General features: G+C 40.1%; 1 protein-coding gene across 4 annotated transcripts; it reads left to right on the top strand.

The window, feature by feature from the left end:
- The first annotated feature begins 3,610 nt into the window (after positions 1-3,610).
- Positions 3,611-21,401, top strand: LOC131256047 (uncharacterized). 4 transcript variants are annotated; one of them, XM_058257056.1, is made up of 14 exons: positions 3,612-4,392; positions 4,606-4,968; positions 10,524-10,605; positions 10,725-10,828; positions 11,090-11,216; positions 11,312-11,406; positions 12,960-13,083; positions 14,782-14,862; positions 15,427-15,525; positions 15,967-16,152; positions 16,870-16,933; positions 17,038-17,105; positions 19,804-19,950; positions 20,878-21,401. In XM_058257056.1, exons 2-14 carry the CDS (start codon positions 4,928-4,930, stop codon positions 21,079-21,081), a joined length of 1,422 nt encoding a protein of 473 aa, XP_058113039.1. In that variant the 5' UTR covers positions 3,612-4,392; positions 4,606-4,927; the 3' UTR covers positions 21,082-21,401. The 4 variants fall into 4 exon arrangements, with proteins under 4 accessions (XP_058113042.1, XP_058113039.1, XP_058113040.1 ...); XM_058257055.1 differs by having other exon boundaries at positions 3,614-4,392; positions 20,869-21,401; XM_058257059.1 differs by lacking the exons at positions 19,804-19,950; positions 20,878-21,401 and adding an exon at positions 19,661-19,797 and having other exon boundaries at positions 3,611-4,392.
- The last annotated feature ends 3,916 nt before the right edge of the window (positions 21,402-25,317 follow it).

The following is a 25,317-nucleotide window of genomic DNA, read 5'->3' as shown; positions in this document are numbered from 1 at the left end:
TAACATTATGAATAGGTTGGATGGTAAAAAAAACATCACGTTGGCCCTTAGAAAGGTTTCAACAGTGGGTGTCATTATCTATACAGCTTCCTTTGGTGTGGTCCATTTGAGCTGTGTACATGCCTAATCTTTAGCATTATACCTTAAAATGATATTCCGAAAGCTTTTAACGGCATGGATAAAACACTTACATCACGGTGGCCCTGCAGAGCCCTGCCCGGACCGATTACCGGGCGGGGGTAGGACGTAATCCGCGTGGAAAATCATTCACGGAGAACTTTTATAAAATCAAAGTGAAAAATCATCTCAACAATCCAATATTTGACTACCAAATGGAAGGTTAAAAGTAAAATGGTGAGTTGTCCACATCCCAATGCAATATATGGCTACATACAGTTGGTCCAAGTACTCTTGACGGTCTTAGATTGTTGTAACACGAATTGCCTGTGCCGCGCCACAAGAAGCTCCAGTGTTTATAACTTTATTATAAACGAAGTTATTTATAATAAATAAACACATATAATTAATAAAATTATAGATTTAAAAAAAAAAGACTTGTATTGAATCATAATAGACTAATGTAATAATAAAAATATTAGCATGTATCCACTTGATCAACTTGACCAAGCCAACTTCCAGCCATATTAAAAATCAAGTAGACAGGGATATGAAACTCAGGTGGGGCACACACTGCAAAATAAAGAACGGAAACGTCCACCTTGAAACATCAGTGGATGTTTATATGCCATCCAAACCGGTAAACTGTAAGAGAAATATATGCTGATATAAAACTTTTTCCGGCCCCACAAAATTTCTGACTGTGAATGTTCAATTATTGCTGTTTCGTTTGGTAAGGCTAACTGAGACTTGGATCTATTTGATTTTGGTTCCGTGAACCTTTTGTGGTATTGCCTAAAAATGAGGTAGATACAAAACTCAGGTAGGCCATATCATATGAAACAGAGAGAATCCAAAACATATACCATTGAAACTTTCTTGGAGCAGACCATGATGTTTATATGTCATCTAAACATTTCATAGGGTTGATATTATTCATTACTCAAATGTGCCTGTTTGGGACCATGGATTTGTAACCCTCTGGATTCGGAACCTCCAAGATTAGAAATCCTAGTGTGTTTGGCACCATGGAGTGTGGATAACTTTAATCTAAAAGTACCCATCTTTGGTATATTTACAGGGATTTGAATTTAATTACTAAATCAACTTTAATATCTTTAATTAGTGAGACATGTAATTTTTGATATAATGGTTGTGATAAACCTGCTAAAATATATGCTTTGCCCAAAAATGATGAAATTCCAAGTCTCGAATGGGCCACAGGCACAAGATCATGTCTGAGTGACTAACCAATGATTTTTAATTGTTGATTTACATGGACAATGTTTTGACGATGTTGGACAATATTTGGACAGTGTTGTTTTACATGAACAATGTTTGGATGGTGTTGATCATCATTAGTAAGTCATGTGCCCAATAGAATGATAGTGTATAGTGACACAATGTTATACCTGCAACTATTGAAATGATTTTAGGGATTGCAAACTAGGGTTGAAAGTGGTGCGGGTTGGGTTGGGTTGCTGCTCAACCATAGCCCAACCCAAGGTTCCTATACGTCAATCATAGCCCAACCCAACCTAACCTCTAGTTGGGAATTCTCAACCCAAGCGGATTCGGTGGGGTTGGTCAGGTTGATCGGGTGTATATATGCTAATATTTTCATGATTGCATTAGTTTATTATATTTCAATACATGTCTTATTTTTTATATCTATAATTTTATTAATTATACATGTAGTTATTTATCATAAAAAATTCCATTTTTTCTAAACAACCTAAAAAATAAGACAACTACTCATTTAAAAGCTATGTTGTGTAGCATATAGTTTAGTTGGGAGAGAGAAACCCATCATATCTTGTTAACTGGAGTAATCGAAAATGAGACCAATGAGATCTGACAACACTGGAATTTCATATCTCCAACATAGATGATCTACATTCAATTATAATTTATAACTTATATATTGATTGGGTTCAAGTTGGGTCAGGCAACCCAAGACCCTAACCCGAGTCCAATCCAAGTTTTATCAGGTTGGTGTTTATATAGCCTAAGCCTGAAACCAGACTTGATACATTCTGCCCAAGCCCAACCCAATCTCGAGTCGGACACGGATCAGACAGGTTGAGCCCGCCCAACTTTCAGCCATATTGCAAACCCTTGATTTGAAAACCCCAATTGCTTACTTTAGGCTGCCAAACGACCCCTAGACAGTAACCGGAAATATCATCCCGGTATCATAATTCCGTGGCCCCACAAGCTTTCCAATGGTGATCAGTCAATCCCCGCTGTCTAGTGTGGTATGGCCCACTTGAGATTTATTCTGCCTGATTTTTGTATTCCAGTACATTTTCACCCTGAGAGACTGATGCACGGAGTGGATTTGTCACGGTCACACATGCCCCCACATACCTTCCTGCCGCGGGAACTTTTGTTCTGTTGCAGTCGAGCGCGACCCCAACCAGCCATGTGGGAGGTTCCCTGACCGTAGGGACCACCTAGATGTACGAATCGAATATCCACGCCGTCCATATGCTTTTCCAGCTTAATTTAAAATTTGGTCCAAAATTGAATAAGATAAAATTTTCAGTTGGACCATACCACAATAAACAGTGGTCATTGGACGGTCATCATTAAAAACTTCCTAGGGTATACCGTAATGCTTATTGAACATCCGACCTTTTGATAAGTTCAAATAAAACTGGAAGAAAGGAAGAAACAAATATCAGCTTGATCCAAAGCTTTCGTGGCCCACAAAATGTTTTTAATATTCAATAACCACTGTTTCCATTACTGTGGTCCACCTGAAATTTGTATCGGCTTCATTTTTGGGAAACGGATTGGCTACTCCCCTCTCACCGGCCCCCGTGACTAGTGTTTGCTGATCTGCCCCACCATGATATATGTGTTTCATCCATTTTAATAGTTCATTTTAGGGCTTGATCCCAAAAATGAGAGGGATATAAATCTCAGGTGGACCACACCACACCACGAGAAAACAATAATGATAGGATATCCACCATTAAAATCCTCCTAAAGCCCAGTGTACTGTTTATTTGACATTCAATCTGTTGATTAGGCCATACGACCCAGATGAAGGGGAAAAGCAAAGATCAGCTTGATCCAAAACTTTCATGGCCCCAAAAAGTTTTTAATCGTCAACATTCATTCAAGACCGTTTCCTTTAATGTGGTCCACTTGCGATTGGGATATACCTCATTTTTGTTCTAAAAAAAATAGATGAACAGCATGGATGAAACACATACATCATGGTGGGGCCCACAGAGCACCGACCACCAGCCATTGGCTGGTGTCAGGGGGAGTAGCCAACCCGTTCCCTCATTTTTGTAGCTGAAAAACAGATGGACGGCGTGGATGTACAAACGCATACATCGAACTGGCTCTACGGTCAAGGTCCCCCCCACATCGCTGTTCCAGGGTCGCAGCGAAGTCGCGTCCGGTGCAGTCGTTTTTAAACGGCTATTCCATGTGTACGGTTAAAACAGAAGGAGCTGTCTGTGTATTTGGCATTTCGGGAATCTTCGCCGGATAAAGCTAAACAATCGCTGAAGCGAATTCGAGTTTTCGTTCGGGGTGTTTTTCGGTTTCTGCGTCGGGAAAGCTACTGCTCCTCCCTCTCTCTCTCTCTCTCTCTCTCTCCGTATGTGTAAACGCGCACACTGCGTATTTTAAGAATACGATTCACATGAAAAATCTCCTTCCGTGTGGAAGGAGGGAAAATCAACGGCCTGTTTAAATCTCTCTCTCTCTCTCTCTCTCTCTCTCTCTCTCTCTCTCTATATATATATATATATATATATATATATCTATCTGAATGGAATCTCGCCAGCATTTTCCTATTGTCGTTGTATGAATTGCCGTTCCTCTGGGATTTTCCTGTATGTTCTTCTTCGTGAAACGATTTGAGGTCGAGAATCGGCCTTTTCGCCTCTATTTCTAGCGTTCTTTTGGTGGTTTGGGCCTCAGATTCCTGCCATTGAGGGTTCAGTGATATGTGGAAATGTGAAATTGTGAAAAAACCGATGAATTTTATATAATTCAATTCCACTGTGAGGTCGAGATTCGAGGCTTTTGTTGCGATTTCTAGGGTTTTTCTTTTTGCAATTTGAGCTTTGGATTATGCTCTGTGGAACTTTTGGTGGGAATTTGAGGCCACGGATTTGAGCTAATTTGGCGGAGATTCAAGGACTTTGTTACGATTTCCGGTGTTTTTCTTTTCTGCATGTTGAGCTTCGGATTTCGTTTGTGGAGTTTTTGGTGGAAAACGTGGTGAATTTGATGGAATTTAATTATCAGGTTGAGTTTTGAGGCATTCCTTGCTACTTTTAGGGTTTTACTTTTTGTACTAGTGAATTTCTTTTGCTGTTCTTGAAATGTTGCATTGGGAAATGGTTGGGATTCAAGGTCTTATTTGAGAAATTTCTGCTGCTTTCTTTTTCCGTGATATATTGTAAATTTAGATTGTCAGACAGCCTGAGACTAAAATAAGATGTGATGAATTCGATGCAGACGGATTATCAGGTCGAGCTCAGGGGTTATCATCTGTAACTGTGGAGTTATTTTGTACCGTTCGATCTGGAAAGGCCGAAGATTAAGCAGAATATATTGTGAGTTCTGCTTCCGTTTTATTATTCGGTGGAGATCTGTCTTCTCAGAGTTTCTGTGATTTTGTCCGATCTCTGCGGGGTATTTTGGAGGCTGCAGATCACACAAGGAGGATTGATATCATTTGGATTTAGAAGATTATCAGGCTGAAATTACGTTGGCTTTAGAGGATTGAATTTGAGGTTCTCAGAGACTTTGCTTCCTACGCTTGAGGGATATCAAGACAATGATTGATCAGTTCATCAATTTCATTATTCGGCCTCCTAGGTACAAGTCATAGAGTTTGTTTTTTTTTTTTTTTTTTTTTTTTAACGATGCACCTTGTCCGTTCTAATGGTGAAAGCATATGCATGTTCTGGTTAGAAATATTACCTTTCATGAGTTATTTTATATATGCACTATGTTTATTTGTTGAATTGCCTGGTTGACGTGCATAGAAAGGTTGCTACCCCATTTGTGATCTCCACTTATGCCTTTTTTTTTAAAAAATAAATTATTTATTTATTTATTTAAAGAACATGGCCAATAAATATTACCAGAGGGGAGCACTGTCATTAAGGAATAGCTTTAGTTTAGAAACAACTGAATCATCCTTTTTCGACAGTTTGGGAAGAGTTAATAAGAGACTGATTGTTTACTAGTATGCCAATCTGAATAATCTAGAGGCTTATGACATCTCAAAATGTCATAGTTGGAAATGACTAGTAGTGAATAACATTTTCCAGTTTGATCTGCAGAATTAGCAGGGCAATTTTTATTTTTTTTGGGAGGGATACCTAAGAAATTTTATTAGAAAAAGCAAAAGGTTACAAAACAAGATGATGAGGCACCATCCAAATAATACAATTGAAAAGAACTCCCCAATAACCCTTGAAAAAATTCCCCTAGAGAAGCAACAAAATACTTAGATGACCTTGCCCAATCCACCACTAACTTTTTCACCTTAAGAAACACAACATCCACCATGCACCACTTATGCCGGAATGTCCTATTGTTGAATTCTTAACAAATCACCCACAAGGTGTGTATATATATATATATATATATATATATATATATATATATATATATATATATATATATAAAGAGAGCCTCTAAAGAACAGTCCTACTCTCCCTACTCTCCCGCTTCTTTTCCTGCCAAGCTCTAACAAAATCATTAATTGAGGACAACATTACCCAGGCCACTTCAAATAGCCTAAAAAATGCTGCCATATTGCAATTGAGTAGGAGCAGTGCATAAGCAGGAAATCCAACAACTCTGCCTCCCTAAGACAGAATGCATCCATTTGTGATGGTTACATTCCCGTTCCTCAAGTGATCAATCGTGACACGCAAGATCCCATATATTACCAATAAGATGACTAGAGTCTTGAACTCTAGAGATCAATGGGGAGTTGATGGCCAAGTAGAAAGACTTGATCATGAAGTGACTCAATTTATCAAATATACACACCCTTCTATCCCTATCTGAGAGCACCATGTTATGGCCATGCTGCACTTCCAAAAGGTGAACATACTCAGAAATCTCCTCATTCGAGAGCCATATCCAGGAATGTAGGACATGCACCTATTGAAAAAGCACCCACTTTTAGCATAATTTTCCATATGCTAGATGACATATATTGAGCCATTGTTGGGGTCCCACCTACCCTCCTCTACCTTGTATTTGCTGGCAGTATCCCTGTTCCACAGCCCATCTTCCTCCACCCCCAATCTCTAAAGCCTCTTACCCATTGGAGCTAAGTTCATCTTCTGGAGGTTCCTTATTCCTAATCCGCCATGCTCCTTTGGCTCCCCCCCCCCAAAAAAAAAAAAAAATCTCATTGTTAGTGGTTCTTCAAGCCTTTCTTCATAGCCACAAGGCTGTGGATGCACACAGAGAGAGAGAGGGATTTTGCAGGGAAATATGTGGTTGGTGATCCAAATTCGCAGACAAGAACTCATAGGAATTATGCATCTTGTAAATTTTATGAAAAATTTCTATTATTTTAATTAAAAATATTAAGTACTATAGAGGGTCAAACGCTATGCTACATTACATGCCAGTGTTCGAAATATCGATACTATCGGCCGATATTATCGTTATCGCACCCCTACAAGATGAAACCCTCGTGATAACCCCCAAAAGATACCAAAAAATCCAAAATTCAGATATCGGCCAATGTATTGTCAATATCGCGTGATATATCGTTGATATTGCCACAACCGACCATAAAAAGCTGCGTATGTGTGAAGAATAAAAAAAAAAATGAATCAGAAAAAAAAAGAAGAGAAATCGGAGAGTATCTGTAGGCTGCAGCGAAGATCGGTGATCGGAGGTGGGCCATTCGACAGGTAAGTACGCTTTCCCAATTTTCTTTAATTTTCCTCTTTCTTCGATGATTGGAGAGCGTCTGTGGGAATTTTTCCGAGATTCCGGCGAGAAATCAGGCCGAATTGAGGAAACCTCGCCGTGAACGTCGCTCCGGAACGCATGCGTTTGTGAAGGAGAGGGAATGTGAAGGAGAGGGGCGCGGATGGGTGAAAATGGATCGCGCGGATGGGTTAAAATGAAATCGGGACGCGTACTGAGTTACTTCGTACACTCTCATCGTATTGAGTAAACTTTGTTTGGCCCACTGTGAATTCATGTGGTTTATCCACACCGTCCATACATTTTTCCAGATCATTTTAGGGGTTGAGCCCAAAACTGAAGTATATTAAAAGCTCACGTAGACCATACCAAAGGAAACAGTGGAAGTATTGATTTCCACCGTTGAAACATTTCTAAGGCCCCCGATGATGTTTATTTGTCATCCAAACTATTCATAAGATCATGCAGACATTGAAGAATGGAAAACACAAATATCATCTTGATCTAAAACTTTTGTGGGCCCCGAGAACTTTTCAACGGTAGACTTCAATTCACACTATTTCAGGTGGTGTGGTCCACCAAAAATTTGGATATGATTAAATTTTGGTTTAAAGCCCTAAAATTATATGATAAAGCTGATGTACGGAGTTGATATAGTGCATGAATGACGGTGGGCCCCACAGTTTACTCAGTACGCAATCCACTTCATGAAAATGCGATCGGTGCGTGATGCGTTACTCAATACGCTCTTATGGTACTCAGTAAACTCACTTGGGCCCACCTTTAATGTATGTGGTCCATCCACGCTGTCTATCCGTTTTCCCATCTAATTTAAGGGGTTGATCCTAAATTTTAGAAAAGTCTAAGATTATACCACAGGAAACAGTGGTGATACTAATTTCTACCGTTGAAACCTTTCTCAGCCCTACAGTGATGTTTATTGGCCATCCAAACCATTAATAAGATCATACAGACGTGGTGGATAAAGGGAAAATACAAATATAAGCTTGATCCATTCATTAAAGACTTTTGTGGCCCTCAAAAAATTTTCGACGGTAGATGTTCAATTCAACTGTTTTCTACGGTGTGGCCCATTTGAACATTGTATATGCTTTATTTTTGTGCTAAAGCCCTGAAATTATCTGGTAAAATGGATGGATGGATCGAATAAAATACATAAATCATGGTGGACCTCACAGAGCTTAATAAGTTTGTAATGGTGGCCTCACTCTCTCCATTGTTTTCTATGGTGGCTCCACTCGAGCTATGGATTTGACCCATTTTTTGGCTCATGCCATAAAATGATCTCTTCAAATGTATGGACGGTGTGGATACAAAAAATACATCTTGGGGGGACCCACATAACTTGGTGACGTAATGTGCCTCGTTAATGACGGGCGTGGGATTGCACACTGAGCGTAGTACGCTCTTATCTTACTGAGTAAACTCTGTTGGGCCCACCGTGATTGTATGAGGTTTATCCACGCCATCCATCCGTTTTTGCTGACAATTTTAGGTGTTGAGCCCAAAATTAAACCATATCCACAACTCAAGTGGACCATATTACAGGAAACAGTGTTGAATGAGCGTTGACCATTAAAAACGTTTTGGGAGCCATAAAGGCTTTGGATCAACCTGATATTTATTTCTTCCCTTCATCTGGGTCTTTAGGACCCAATCAACAGATGATGTCAAATAAATAGTACAGTGGGCCTTAGGAGGATTTTAATAGTGGATATCCAATCATTATTGTTTTCCTGTGGTGTGGTCCACCTACGATTTACATCCCTATAATTTTTTGTATCAATCCCTAAAATGATCCGTAAAAATGGATAAACGGAATGGATGAAACAAATACATTATGGTGGGGCCCACAGAGCACCGACCACCAGCATTAAAGCAACTGACATTTAATGCTTTATGCATTTTAATGCAACCTAGCTTATTATTTGGTGTGGTCCACTTGAGCGTTGGATCTGCCTCATTTTTGTGCTCATGCCTTAAAATAATCTGAGAAAAGGGATTGACGGCTTGGATGTACAGATACATCATGGATATACAGATACATCACGGTGGGCCTGCCCACAGAACTGCCCGTTCGGAGCTAGGGACGGGCGGGGGTAGTATGCAATCCGCGTTTGCACGCTGAAGATATTGACAGGTTGCGTAGCCAGACTGGCTATTGAAGTGACGCACCAAGTTCTGTGGGGCCCACCATGATGTATGTGTTGTATCTACACCGTCCATACATTTTGCTATATCATTTTAAGGCATGAGATAAAGAATGAGTCAGATCCAAATCTGGAGTGGACCCCACCACAGAAAACAGTGAGGAGAGGGATGCCCACTGTTGAAAGCTTCCTAAGGTCCACTATGATGTTTATTTGAGATCCAACCTGTTTATAAGTTAAGACAGACATGAAAGAAGGGAAAAAACAAATTTCAGCTTGATTGAAAATTTTTGTGGCCCTTAGAAATTTTTAATGGTGGGCGTCCTTCTCTTCACTGTTTTCTGTGGTGGGGTCCACTCGAGCTTTGGATTTGACTCATTCTTTTTCTCATGGCCTAAAATGATATCTCCAAATGGATGGACGGTGTGGATACAACACACATCATGGTGGGCCCTATAGAACTTGGTGACGTCACTTCAGGGTCCACCATGTCATTTATTTTCCATCTGACATGTTGTAAATGTAAAATCCATTGTTCATCTGGTGATCCGTACATACAAAAGCTGCCTGATTAAAAAACTATGGTAGGCCACACCAATGGGAGGAATGTAAAACTGCTTCCAAATTGAGATGGAGATGATGATTACGAGCCACCACGCAACTCTATGTGGGTCTAGACCACAACTAGTCCCCATCATTGATATGAATATTTCTCAAATTTTACTTCTTCAGTTCTTCTTTTGCTTTTCAATGAATTGGTTGTGTTTTCATACATGACTATGATATATTTATAAATATCATGTATCCAATTTAAATATAATTGCATTAGTTCAGTTAAACATTGCATAGCTTAGGACCCTATACAAAGGAAACTTATTATGTGCATATTTTTTTTGAGATGTTATGATTTAAAAGTGTGTATTAAGGGCTTTTTTAACAATCCCCAGAGTTTCATTAAAAATTTCAACCATTTCCTCAATGTTTCCCCATGTTTCCCAAAAAGTGCGATAAATTATGCGATACAAACGATATATCCCGTGCGATAACCGATACGTATCTGTATCCCAAGGGTGTGAGACATAGTGCGATACCGATATTTTGAACACTGTTACACGCTATTTAAAACACTGCTATTTTCTCCATTTGTTTTAGCCTCATGCAATTCCATATCCTAGAGTGTTTCTTTTAGCTCTTCGGTCAGAACTTTAGAATCTAGATATTTCTCGGCCTAATTATTAGCTTTTCCTTTTTTCCTTTTTCTCTATTGCCACCCTCCCTGATATGATGGAAATACAGGTCAGAGTATAATCCAGACCAATATTTATGGGAACAAGAATTCACCCTTGCAGGCAAAACGTACAGACGGCAAGACTTGGAGGCAAGTACGGAGATCGGTTATCGAGGTTTTTTCTGTCTTTTCATCCATTATGCACAAATTTATTTCCGTTATTGTAATGTTTGTTAACACTTCTAGAATACCTCATTTTAAATTTACAGCTTCAAAATGGAAGAGGCCATACCTTGAAGTGCAGTCATTATATTCCTTCTCCCTTTCCGGAAAGCACTCCCCTTCCTTGTGTCATTTATTGCCATGGAAATAGGTAGGTTGTGGTTGTTTGTTGTTAGTTTTTTTTTTTCCAATATTTTTTCATCATTTAGTGCATTATCAGTGTCAGATTTCATATATTTCTTGATGGATACTTCCGTATAAGTCCTTTATGTGAACCAATTGTCCATCTTGATTATTGGATGTGTCGTCTGTTGTCTCATGTTTTGTTCATGGGAACTAATCCTTGTTCATTAGAACTTCTGGTCTGAAGGGAGCTGAACTTTGTTCATCTCTTTCTAATTGGCTGTTGCAGCGGTTGTAGAGCAGATGCAAATGATGTAGCTGTTATTCTACTTCCTTCAAATATAACTGTCTTTACTCTTGATTTTTCTGGCTCTGGCTTATCTGATGGCGATTATGTCAGCCTTGGTTGGCATGAGGTATGGTGATTTGTTCTCTTTATGAACACCCAACTTTCATTGCTCAGCGTTTATTGCTCTCAAGTTTTTTATGTGTTTGTTTATCTATATGTCAGAAAGATGATCTTAGAACTGTGGTGTCCTATCTACGAAGCGACCCAAAAAATTCATGCATAGGGCTTTGGGGACGATCTATGGGTGCTGTCACAAGGTAGTTAATCACACAATCTCAGAACCGATAATTTCTTGATTGCTGAAATCTAGTATCATGATCTATTAGCTTTAATTTGAAGGCCATTTGCGTTTTTTTTTTTTCTACTTGTAAAAATCTGCATTTGTATGCCTCTCTCTCTCTCTCTCTCTCTCTCTCTCTCATGTACACACAGACTCACATAGATAGGCTCATGTCCACCAGTTGAAAATGGGGCCCACATGGTGCTGTGCACGATATTCAACCTGTCCATTTTTATTTTTTTTTACAGTAATGAGAATATATTCAACCTGTCCATTAGTTATGTCCCATCATGAAAATGGATGCCCCAAAAATCAGGCCGATGCAACCATCAGGTGGGCCACACCATGGAAAAGGATGAAAAAAAAAATGGAAAAAACGTACAAATTCCAGTGGCAGTCCACCCGACCAGTGGATTGGTCTGAGTTTGGGTTGTCCCATGATCATGTTGGGGCATTCCTGGTGCATGGGTTGAATGGCATGCTGACGCCAAGGTATGTGCCACACCAGAGAAAATGATACAAATTGCCACACACACACAAATTTAAGTTGTGGGGCCCACCTGATTGTTGGATTGGGCTCATTTTTTTTAGTGTCAATTTGTAATGGTGGGGTGTACGGTGTACCCGATGCACTAATTGGATGACATGCACACATCTCCGTTGTCCCCACTGGATATAGGGCCTTTCCACGGTGAGTGTCCCCCATTGGATGATTGGATCAGCCTGAACTTTTGGGTCCCCCATAAAGTAATTGGCACACCTGGTGCATGAATAGATGTCCTACACTCCACATGGGGCCCATTTTCAACCGTTTGCACCACAACTATGGTGAAAACATTTTCAGATTAGCATTTCTTCCACACACACACACGTATGTATATGTATGTGTAAATACATACAGACACATACACATGCGAGTGTGTGCATGGATGTACGTGCATATGAGTGTGCGCGTGCATGTGTACATGTGGGCGTTCGAGTACGTTTGTGTGCCTGTGCACCTGCGTGCATGCGTGAATGTCTGACTGAATTGTTGCAACATCAATGTGAGGTAATTTTATTAATTTCTTGTATAATCTGATTTCTTTGGCAAGATCATCTGTGCGGTAGATCCCCCCTGCTACACCATGCCCTTAACATGTTCCAGGTTAGTATGCACAGCTCTGTGAAGAGGTGCATGTGGGGCTAACAATTCTCTAGAATCCATATGCATCTTAAGGCTGCCGCATCTGTACATTGTGATGTGCCCATGCGCCGTTTGTCTATAAGTAATTTGCACATTTTCACCCAATCTTAGTTTTTGTGATTGGACGCTCATAAGATTTTGGTTCCACTTTATGTATGTTAGTGTAGCATTTGGAAAAATCTGAAGTTTTACTTTGGTTACTTTCATAATTAAACATTCAAGAGAATTATATTGGGTTTGAGTTCAGACCTAGTATAACTACCCAAAAAAAAGAGGCTAACATGGCTTGCCCTTGCACAGGCCATTTTCTATCACTAATGTCTTGCTCTTGTAATTTATTGCAGCCTTCTTTATGGAGCAGAAGACCCATCTATTGCTGGGATAGTGTTGGACAGTGCTTTCTCCAACTTATTTGATCTGATGATGGAACTGGTGGATGTTTACAAAATCCGTCTTCCTAAATTCACGGTATGGTGTTCATCTCTTTTCTCAGCAATTTACTCTAGATTCATGCTTGTAATAAACTGATAGAATGGTTGATTCTGCAGTTGTAATGTGTTTTTGTTAGCGAATAGAGTGAGGTGACAAGCTTAAACAAAGCAGCATCACATCATGCTGACATACTGTGAAAAAAAAGGGAAATTAATTATGGTCTATTCATTGATAATTTTGTTTCAAAATGACTACTGACTATACCTTGATTGTTTTGACCATTTGATGACCTCAAAGTCCTCTATCAGTAGTTTTTGAAAGGTAATTTCTGATAGTAGTTGTTGGGGAAACAAGAACCTCAAGTTTGGTGATGTGTTTCATGATGGGAATGTTCTCATGCCATGTTATAGCAGTCTGGTGAGGAGACAACCAATGTTGTTGAATCTCATGTGCAATTGCATATGCCTATGTGCATATGCAATTGTGCATATGCAATTGCACAATTGCATATGCGACCGCATATATATATATTCTTTTTGAAATTTTTTTTTACAAAAAAATTTGGAAAAATTCAAAAAACTATAAGAAATTAAGAGAAACTTTCCTAAGCTAATAGATAACTAATTTTACATATTTAAAATATATTTGAGAGAAATAAAATCAATTAAACAATGAATTAAACATCAAGTGCTTGAATCTTGATCTTCCAAGAGAGAGAGAGAGAGAACGAGAGAGAGAGAGAGACGTGAGAAAAGAGATTGAGAGAGAGAGAGAGACATGAGAAATAAGAGAGTTTTGGAGTGAGAATATTGCAAATGGAGGTTTGGAAACCTTTTTATAGGGAAAAAAGTTATTTTTTAACAAAATAATAATAATAATAATGTGCCAACCGTTAGCCAATATGCGATCCCATACATTGCATATGTGCCACATTGCATATGTGATCTGCATATGGATATGCACATATGTGGTCGAACATGACAACAATGGAGACGACCAATGTAGAAGAAACATCTAAACATGGATGTAAGACAATTTTCAGTTGTGAAGTCGATTCTCCTGATTCTCAATGTTATATGTTGGAAAGTGAGAAGTTCTTTTGTTCTTGACATTAAGACCTATCTATTTCACTTTTGACCCTTCTTTCAGACGTTCAAATGGGAGCTCCATTTTGTAATGGAATTAGTTCCAGTCAAAGTGGGATCCAGTTTTCTAGAAATGCTAGAGCACCATGGATCTTTGACCTTCTCTCAGATCCTCCAACCCAAATGCCTTTTTCTTTATAAACAAATTTGTGCAAGTTGGATAGATTGTTAGAGTAGCTTAGACCTTTAAGAGATTTTCACAGGATGTAATGGAACTGTTGCTGCGGTGCATGAGATAACTTGTTGATCTTGAATGAGTTGCGAAGTTACGACACACTAGTGTTTATAGGAATAACTGTGCTACATGGATTTGTAATTTGATTCAGACACTTCTTACCTCTTTGGTTGCATTTTTCTCATCTTTAACATGACTACTGGGTGGAAGAATCGTAACACATCATTCCATGCTTTATAATTTTCCAAAACTATGCTGTCATGTTTATCCTTCTAGCTGATCTGTTAAATGTCTGCATGGCTAATGGTGCAAATTGAAGAAGTTTGAATGTCAAATAAAAATTTAGATTTTTCAAGATATTAGTCATTGCACTGAGATTTTATTTTATTTTTTTCCTGTTTTTTTCTCCATCAGGTTAAGGTGGGTGTTCAGTTAATGCGGCGGGTCATTCAGAAGAAGGCTAAGTTTGACATTATGAACCTAAATTGCTTACAGGTTTGTCAATTGATGGCATTACCAGATGTAAAAATTAGTGTTTCTGAAAAAAAACAGAAGAAAGAAACTAATTTGATTTCAAGTGCTTCCCTGTTCAATGCAAACTTAATAATGATATATTTAAGGTTCCAAAGGGACGAGTCAACACTCCATTCAGAAGAAAATTGCAGAAATTCTTCCTTGGAATGCTACTCGTCATAAGTTAATTGGTTCTAAAAATTTAAGAGCTAAGGGCACTTTGCTAAAATGGTAGAAGAATTGTCTTTGCAATGGTGTAAATATTTTCAATGTAGTTTATATATCGAGACAATTGCCTATTTCATATTCTTTTATGAACTAATGTTGATATAATGTTATATCTTTCATCATTGCCACATAACTGTTAGGAGCTGTCATTCTGTTAGGTTTTTCCATGGTTGCTGTGTATCTTGCCTTGTGTTCGCATCCGACACTGACACACCACGTTGTTTTAAGTTACATAATTTTCTCCATGATTTGTTTAAAGTCAAAATTTCAAATAGGACATTCTGAAGATAATATGTCAATTTTCTGCCATGCCTGCAGGTTGCACCCAAGACTTTCATTCCAGCTTTATTTGGACATGCTACTGGGGATATATTCATTCAGCCGCATCATTCTGATCGTATCTTTGAGTCGTATGCGGTATTATTTATTTAAATGCAAGATTTCTATATTGCCATTTATACATCTTAAAATTTCTTTTGTCATACATGTCAGTTAAACTGAAGTTGGTTGGTGCCACATGTAATAATCTACATTCACCTCTAGATGTGGAGAGCTGTGCCAACCTAGCACATGCATAGGATATCCAAGCCTTGTGCCAGGTGGCACCCTTTGTGTGTATCATCTATCCAGAAAATCAAGTTGGTGAACTCTTCTGAGATGGATGGTTAGTCCATCCGTTGTTTTTGTACTCGTTTGGCCTACTTGGCAGTTAACCAGCCTAATTTTTTGGCCAGATGATCTAAGTGGTATGTGCCACCTGATATAATATGGCTTGGATATCCTACACACATCCTTTACGAAAGTAAAATAGCACAGAGTTTCTGATATATTTTTTTAATTTTTAAAACTCTTTTGCAGGGAGATAAGAATATTATTAAATTTGAGGGAGACCACAATTCCCACCGACCACAATTTTATTATGATTCGGTCTCCATTTTCTTGTACAATGTCCTACAACCTCCCCAATTTTCATCAGCACGTTCAAGTTTGCTTCAGAATTTTTGTCATTTGGGGAACTTGGAGGCCAGTGCGGGTAAAAATGAGGTGATTCTCCTGAACAATTATAATGTTTTAAGGATTTCTTAAAGTTGCTTTAAAGGAAAACAGAGTCAAAAGCAATTACCAGGGTTTTCATTTGTTTAGAATTTAGAGAGAGAGAGAGAGTCAAAAGCAATTACCAGGGTTTTCATTTATTTAGAATTTAGAGAGAGAGAGAGAGAGAGAGAGAGAGAGAGAGAGAGAGAGAGAGAGAGAGAGAGAGAGAGAGAGAGAGAGAGAGAGAGTTTACTTTTTATATAAATTTTGCCAATTAGTTGGGATAAGGCTTAGATGATGCTCATGCTGATGATATGACTTTAGTTTATCGACTTATTTGAAGTTAACTGATGCAACAATTGCATGTCACCTATGCTTGTCTGGATTTGGAGTAATGTCTTTTTTCCTATGCAGCCAATCCATTCCAAACATTGGGACATTTATTTACAATGCAATTTGTACTTTGACTTCTATAATAAACATTTCGTTTAACCATATTGGTTGAGAAGCTATTGATTTCACTGACACCTCAGCTGAGGGCATTAGTAGAGATTGCCCTTGTATAGGAAGGTGGCTTCCCTTTCCTGGCCTCCAGTTTTTGGAAAAAGTGATGCTACTTTATATATATATATATATATATATATATATAGTTTGTTTGCTGCCATAGAATAAAGAAAAAAGAAAAAGAAAAAAAAGTTTCTTTGCTGATAGAATGCTATTTTTCAGAGATTATGTGAGATTACCACAGATGCGGCAAGCTCATCATCAGTGCTTCCCTGGTTGTCAAATGGTAAGAATCCGTAATTTTGTCTTTAAATTTGGATTGGCTTTATTTGCATAAAAAAAAAATAAAAAATGTTAATCATCTCAGTAACTTGTATTTGCACTTTGCAGAGACAGTTTCAGCTACAAAATCGATGGGTGAATTGCTTTCCGAGTCTGGAGATTTTACGGATATAGTGGTAAGTTTCCTCACCCTTTGGTTTTCCATCTTTTTCCTTACAGACTGTCTATGATCATTCTTCTGTCTGTACTTGCTAGCATCGTTTTGAAAGTTAGTGACTTGATTTGGAACTTGGCCCAGTCATCTCGACTTGATGAGATTTCCGGCTGAATCACTAGGAAACACTTGCTTGAATTTGACTGGGTTCTGACTCAGCAAGACTCCTCTAGTCAGCTTTGCTGACTTGGTCGACTCGACATGACTTGTAGTGACTCAAACCAATTGACTCGGTTTGTCATTTTTTCTTTTTATAAACATTTGAAAGTGGTGGTGAGATTTGGACTCATGGCCTTCATGATCGAAGCAAAGTCTACCACCAACATAATAGAGTGCCCTTGATCATTTAGCTATTTTATATCTGATGGGGACATCAAGCGCACGCACGCCGCCCCCTACGCATGTACACACGGAGGGCCCCACCGTCGATCTGGATCGATGACGATGTCCAGGGAGGGCCCCCCTGCTAGAAGACAGCTTTTGTTCAAAAAATGGGCCCGATAATCAAGAAAAGCCCATCATGGGATCTCATGATCATGGCCTGCTAGTCGGATTGATTTCATATTTTAGGTTTTGCTTATTGTTATTATTTAGAACATCGTAAACGCTTTAGATTTCTTTGTTTGGTTTTTATTTTAGTTTACTTCATCGCCAAGTAATAGGTTGTGCACATGGTGCGAGTTTTGGGTATAGGGTTTTCCTATAAATAGGCACCCCTTGTAGTTCTTTTCATTAATTGAAGATTAATAAAAATTCTGCATTTTCCTACTCTCTGAGTTGTGAAGCCTAATTGGGTGCGAAGCCCTCCCTTCATCGAAAGGTTAACTACCGTGGTGCGAAGCCACATCTATTCCAATTCGCCCCCAACCATCGTCATCTCTACTACCCATCTTCTACCATCCCTTCTTCTCATCTCACCCCATTATCTACACTTCGAATCAATCATCTATTGCAGCAATTCTCCTCTCCACATCAGGATTTCATAATCTGGCCCTACAGGAGGGCTGAAACTTCGACTAAGCACCACGCACAAACTGTACATCGGCTCGAGCTGAGATTTGGGAGTTTTGGAGTCCATCCCTAGCCGACCAGGGTTAAGGTGGCCTTTTTCTGAATAGTGGGCCCCACACACGTGCGGCCGTGATCACACGCACGTGCGTCTGGGCCATTGTTGTTGTCCACGCGTGCGATACTTCTCTGGTTCGTCTCTCTCCTCTCTTTCACTCCGTTTTCACCCAAAATCCCTAAACCTAACACTAAATTACTCAAATCCCCAAATTTATGCCCCTTTTCTTACCCTAGGGTTCCTTGATTTAAAATTGGTGAATCACTTGGATTAGAGACTGATTACTATGTATGTGTGGATGATTATTTCTTATCTTTGAGTATCGTTTGGTTCATAATTTTTATTGATCTAGCCCTATCATGTGTAGGCCTGGACCCGCATAGATTCCCCTTAATTGAATGTTTGGACTTTCATGTGGGATATGAAATTTGTGTAATTGTTTCTGAACTAACGTGATCTTAAGCCTGAAATCTCGCATATCATATTTAATTTTCATGTCCTGCATCAATATCTTTTATCCTTAACTATTTTAGGGCCCGTTTGGTTACCGTCCAAGTTGTGTTTGGATAGAACTTTTTGGACACCTCCATCCAACCCAAGGGTGTCTAAACATGCTTCTATGAGGGGACTATTTTGTCTGCTGTTTGTCAGACACCGTATCTGGACACATGTAGCTCTTGTACACATTAGGTACATTGGCACGTGTGGACATGCAACACACTTGTAGATTAATAATGGCATATGTGGCACATGCACAGTGTATGTACACATGGGTAGGCATGTGGTGGCACTTGTGGACATGCAACACACTTGTAGATTAATAATGGCATATGTGGCACATGCACAGTGTATGTACACATGGGTAGGCATGTGGTGGCACTTTTAGGTCGAATGTGGCACGTATGGGGTTGTAGAAGACAAGCAGTCTCACTTATGTGACATTCACACGTGCAACTTACGTGGCATATGTGCCATGCATATCTATAAACAATCACTACTCTCTATTTTATGGAAAATGAGTTAAAACCAACTGTCTATATCACTCAATCCACAAAACGGCTAGTTTTTGAACAGCCTTGTCTTTGGTTTTATTGAAGTTAGTACCCTATCCATTTTTCATTTTATTTTTTTGACGAACCATGGACATATGCTTGTTTGGATAAGGCTGTCCGAATGGAACTTCTTCAGTAACCAAACATCCCCTAAATATTTGTTACTATGTTATATATTTTTAAATTAATTACTGACTACTGAGTCAAGTCAAGCAGAGACTTAGTCAAGTGTTCAAGTCGACCTGACCTGGATGGAGATTGAGTCCTGTCGAGTTTTCAGGTTTTTGAACTCTCCTTGGTAGAAGTATTTGTGGAACACTATATCCTTTTTAATACTTTTGCAATGTAGCATTCTTGTGGCATGCTTGAATGAATTCGAGTTGATGCTATCCTCATCAGGCTGTTTGCAACCATTCATTTGGGACTCCTGTCTTTGCCATTTGCTGTTCATAATGGCGAAAAGCCTCACTGATGCATACGTACATGGTCCAGAACGCTGTCCTGTTGTTGGCTGAAATTTCCTGAGATTGCTGACTTTACAGGATGAAGCAAATGGGCAGAATGAGAAGTGCTGTTCTTCTTCAAGCTCGAGTCGAGAGAGCTGGGGGAGATGCTCCCCTATAGTGCAAGTCAGTGATGAGTCATCATCACCTGCAGATATCACAGGGACTGCCAGCAACAGACATCAGGTCCTCTTCTCTCTTCAGTCCCTCTGTTATTTTCAAGAACCTTTTGGGCCAAAATTCAAAAGAAGCAATTGACAATGCTCGGCCTGAAATCGATGGCATTTTCTTTTCCATTGGACCAGCCTTCTGTACAGGTGCGGTCCACTTCAGTGAACCAGATTGTTCCTCTGGTGGGGCCTACTATGGATTGTATATGGACCAAAAATCTCCTCTGCTGTATGATACCAGCCATCTAATGGGGGACTTCTGTCAAATAATTTTTACTCCACATTTTCTGGCCGTCAATTGGTCAGATAGGACCAGCTTACTGGGGAGTTTTTTAGAGCATTCCTTGTCCATGGTGGGGGCCTTCCAGATGAATGGTGTGGATCACTAGAAGGTGGTACTGCATGTATGAAACTGTCCCGTACAAAAATGCAGCTTTGGCCCAGGCTTGCATGTTTCCTAATTCGAAGAAGCAATTATAAAAAACCCCATGTGTATTTAGTCAGCTCCTTTACAAGCCAGCACACATCCATACCTGGCTGGTACATACAGTGAACATCCAAGCCACCACTAGGTGGACCCCACCGTGTGGATATCCAGAGAAATCAAGCTGGTCCACTCATCAGGTGGTCTTGTGTAGGCAAAGCAACTCTTTTAAGGCTATCCATGTATTCCTTACAGTGACCAACCTAATAAGTGGACCAGCTTGAATTTTGGGGCAGTGCATCTGCACAGGGATGGACGGCTCATATCCCATACACATATTCCAGCTTGGCACATGTGTTGGCAACACTTGAAGGATTAGTAAACCTGATGGATCAATATATTATTCAAATGGCAAACCCGTACAACCTTTGTTTTGCTGAAATGATCTCTCTTTTTTATTCTTTTCTTTTTTCTTTTTCTTTTTTTTTTTTCTTTTTTCCTTTTTTAAAGAATGGGCAGATGTCATTTAGGGCCCTCGTGACGCCTCTCAGAAATATACGGCGGAAATTGAAGGACCCACCAAAGGAGAAGATGAAGAGTAAGAAGGTGAAGAAGAGAACCCCGCTCATTCTAAAGAAGCCAATGCATGGAAAATTGGTTAATTTGGATATGTTGAGTAAGCGGTTCCAACTCTGTGTGCTAAGGCACGTAAAACACAGGTGACGTCTCTCGTCATCAATGCCAATGTATTATAAAAATGTCTGTAACTGTAATTCACTCTCTTCTGTTTTTTTTTGGCCTCTAAAGAAAAGAAAAGAAAAAAAATGTGTGGGGGATGGGTGTGTGTTTCCTTTTATTTAGAACAGTTTTTTTTTTTTTTTTCTTGATTTCATTCCTCTGGGTAGAGGTTTGTGCTCCCTGTCAGGGGGTGTTTGGGTCATTGCGTTGGGTTTGCCTGAATCAGGAATCATGGGGGGGCCCTTCTCATTAGCAAAATGTATGGCTTTCTGATGAGGAGAAACGAGCAGCATGGCCATTTGGACGATTCGCTATTTTGCATCTTGTACATTGCAACTTCCAAACACTCCATCTTGTGGTATGGCTGTCAATAGAGCTGGGCATTGAGTTGAGTTGGACCGAGTTAGGGCTGACTCGACTCAATCTGGTTTTGAAATAGGCCTGACCCGAACTCGATCCGACTCGATACTGAGTCCAGCATGCCTGACTTGATTCGAGTTCGGTCTGGCCTGGACTGATCCGGACCGAGTCCAATCTGGTCAGAAGTACCAAGTTGGGTCAAGTTGGCACTGAGTCGGATTGAGAGACGAGGAGTGGATAGGAGAGAGGGGAGGGTGATGGTGGTGGGTGGTTGCTGGGCTTGGAAGAGGAAGAGGAGGATGAGGGAGGGAGAGAAAGAGAGGTTGGGATTGGGTCGGGGTAGGGTTAGAGAGTCGGGTTGAGTCGGGTTTTGGATCGAGTTGAGTCTAACTGGATCGAGTTTTGGGTCGAATTGGGATCGAATTGAGTCTAACTGGATTGAGTTTTGGGTCGAATTGGATCGAGTTACTGGGTAACTCGAACTCGACTCGGTTTGAGTTCGGATTGGGCGAAGCTTACTTGGTTCGGGTCGAGTCGGATCGGACCGAGTTGGATGAGTTGAGTTAGCTGGATCGGGTCGTCCCGTGCCCACCTCTAGCTGTCAATGGTGGTTGCCGGGCTGGGCCAAGCAAAGTCAAGATTCTGAATAGAGCCTGACTGATGGGTGGAGCAGCTGATGGCTGGGCTGGACTGCTGACAGCCGTAGGTTGAGGACAATCTGTAGGGTTGTTTTGGTCTTGTAACAAGAAATTTTAATTGATGAAAACAGCACTGCCATGCTTTCCATGCATATGCTGGGCCCATTTAATCTTTACAATACAAAGCTAGCGGCGACTTTACAGGGGAAAAGCCAATCCTCCACTATTCCATCTTAAACAAGTTGATTCACACGTTCTTTCCATCACTTGCTTTGAATTCTTGCAGTATGGCCACAATCTGCAGCTCTTGGAGGTTGATGTTGTGGAAAATGAAAAACTCTAGCACGCAATCGATGCAAGCAAAGCAAAAACACAGGAGGAGATCCCAAGAAAAATAGAAAAGCCGAAGAGAAAAACAAGAGATGGGGAATATGGATTTACGCAGTTTGGAATGTCTCTGTTCAACGGGCAACATTACAAACCTTCTTTTTCAATAAAATAGGAGAAATCAAGCTTCTCTGTCACTCTCTCCTGCACAACAATCTCTTATCAAGGAAGGCCCCACATGAACATGCACCTCTCTACATACATGTATTCTTCTCCTTTTGTAGACAACACACCTCACAAAAAGCACTTGATAAGGCCCAAGGAAACCAGGCATCACATGTACACACATTAGAAAGAGAGTCATTTCTCTTTCAACTAATCTTATGGGGTAGAAGTATCTTTAAGGCCAGTCCAGGGTTAGGGGCTGGCAATAAAATAAGGTGGACCATCACACTACATGTCAGGCTCGGGTTAGGTCTATCAATGGGCCACACTCGGACCTGGTCCACAAAACAAAACCTAGGTCTGAACATGGCCTTGGCTAACGACAGGAACAAAGAAACAGGCCCAAACCAACCTATAATCATATGCATTGCCTGAGCTCGCACCCACTTCTGTGGACGATCTGGGCTGTTCATTAAGCGTGCCCCACCATGCTCAAGCCAGGCCGACAGGCTCTTATATATGACATGAGCAAAACCCAATAAATTAATGGCCTTTACTTCTGGAGCCTGGGCCTATTACTTCCATCGAAGCCTGATCCAAAACATTACAGACCCAAAAAGACCTATATGTCAGCCCAGCCCATTGAAATCCCCATGCTCGGGCTAGTATATTCTGTGGACTCCTCACCCCATGATCCCTTTCCCATGTTGTGGAAGTGAAGCAATGCTCCTTCGTAAAAGGGCAAACCTCCCAGCACCTTTTTCCCTGCGCCTTCTCATCATCTATCCATATCTTTCCATCTCCAATCCAGTTTCCAAGCAGGGATAGGACAGTAAGTAGAATTCCCTGCGCCTTCGCATCATCTATCCGTATCTTTCCATCCCCAATCCAGTTTCCAATCAGGGACAGGACAGCAAGTAGAAACAAAACCTGGCCTCATCATCTATCCATATCTTTCCATCCCCAATGGGATTATTAACAGAACCCTTTTTGGAGAACGTTAATACCTAGACCATAAATAGCGACTTTCTTGGTTGGACCAAGCAATCTCCAAGTCACCTTCTTCTAAGCTTCGCTGGACGACATGGCATTCTCGCCCAAATTTGGGCAGGCCAGACAGTCGTCCACCTGAGCTCCTTGAGAGATCCTCTCTCGGGAGTTTTAGGTTTGTCTAAAGGTTTGTCTAAGGCACCTCGAATTTCAGTTAAAGCCAGTTCTATTGTATTTCAGTCTTCCTCAGTAGAGGTTTGGTGATTATTCTAAAAAAGGGACGTAGAACTAGATAAAGCTGCTTGCATTTAGTTAGAAAGCCAAAATAAAAGAAGCCACCATAGAACATAAAATAATTATGTCCAATTTTCATCAATCTCAATTGACCCCTCGTTACCGCCTATAGGAGAAATAATAGGTATAGATGACGGCAATGGGGATGAGGCTCCTTCAAAGAAACACCTGAGATGTCATGATTGATGATGTTTCATGATCGACAATGTTGCTGACCGGAAAACTATTTAGTTAGTTAGGGAAGTCCTCTTTTTTTAGTGCAAGCTAAATGAGTGATAGGGCTACACAGGGGAGTCGGACTTTAGTAGAGCCCCTTTCTCAATCACTCCGCTCCCATCCTGACCCATCAATTGACATTACCGGAATTTTAAAAAAGAAAAAAGAAAAAGGAGCTAAGGGTTCTTGCACAACTGAACAGAGATAGAAGTAGTGGTCAGGTGAACCAGGGAACAGAATGCAATTGGATCAAACGATAAAGACATTGTTGTCCAATTGTTGTTGCACAAAGCTTAAATTTCATCATGCTCATTTTATTTTTTTTTAATTATTTATTTTCCCATCTATATGCTTTTTTTCTCTCTATTCAGATAGATGGCCTCTGAAAAAGAGCATTCCTAAGTGTTTCTGGATTCTCTTTTATACCTTGCTCTGTAAATGCCTTCTTTCAGTTCCGTGCACCGTCTATTTTATATGTACATAGTCTCTATCCAATTCTGAGTTTCAATCTTGTGCATTCCTTTGTGGATGGTTAGGCTGGTTTTTATGATTGGTCACTGGATAGGGCCCACTGATGGGCCATCACCTAATGCACAATTCAGATGAGAAATGTGCCAAATGATGGAATGGTTAGCTACAATGCTGCATGCAGGCACACACTTTGTAATTTTTTTCATGATTTGTCATCTGGTCTGTGAATTTATGTGAGTCCCATCTCATAGTGACCTGGCTTGAGCTTCAAGCTGGTCAGCTCATACAGTGGGCTATGTATAAGATAACACGGTCCTCGGAAAAAAAAATAAAATCAACTACTTTAATTACTTTAGTGCACGGATAATCATTTGGCATTGATCTGAATGTCATAACTGTTCCTGCAGTACACTTTGGTTTTTAATGTGCTAGTGGTGTCCATAATTCAGTGGTCCAATGATTTGGTGGGATGGACCACTGGTGGCCCATATACCAAAAACTCCTACATCAAAAGATCTTGACCATTGAATATCTGGCTTTCTTTTGGTTGAAGTGTAGAATATCATTTTTGGATGATCTGATCCGTCCATCTGGCAGGCACCATCTTCAATGGGTAACTAAAATTCATGGTGATTTGACACCTGTCTGCAAAATTTCCAGTGGACGACCATTGATTAGTTGTCTAATAACACCTCAATTGGCCTTACTTTCAGACTCTTGCCCATCATCAGTCAGTGGCGCCACCAAATAGATGGTCTGG

This window comes from Magnolia sinica, chromosome 9 (assembly GCF_029962835.1).
Source record: "Magnolia sinica isolate HGM2019 chromosome 9, MsV1, whole genome shotgun sequence".
Classification (NCBI taxonomy): Eukaryota; Viridiplantae; Streptophyta; class Magnoliopsida; order Magnoliales; family Magnoliaceae; genus Magnolia; species Magnolia sinica.
Note: the sequence above shows the minus strand (reverse complement) of the source record. Positions and strands in the feature narration are given on the sequence as shown.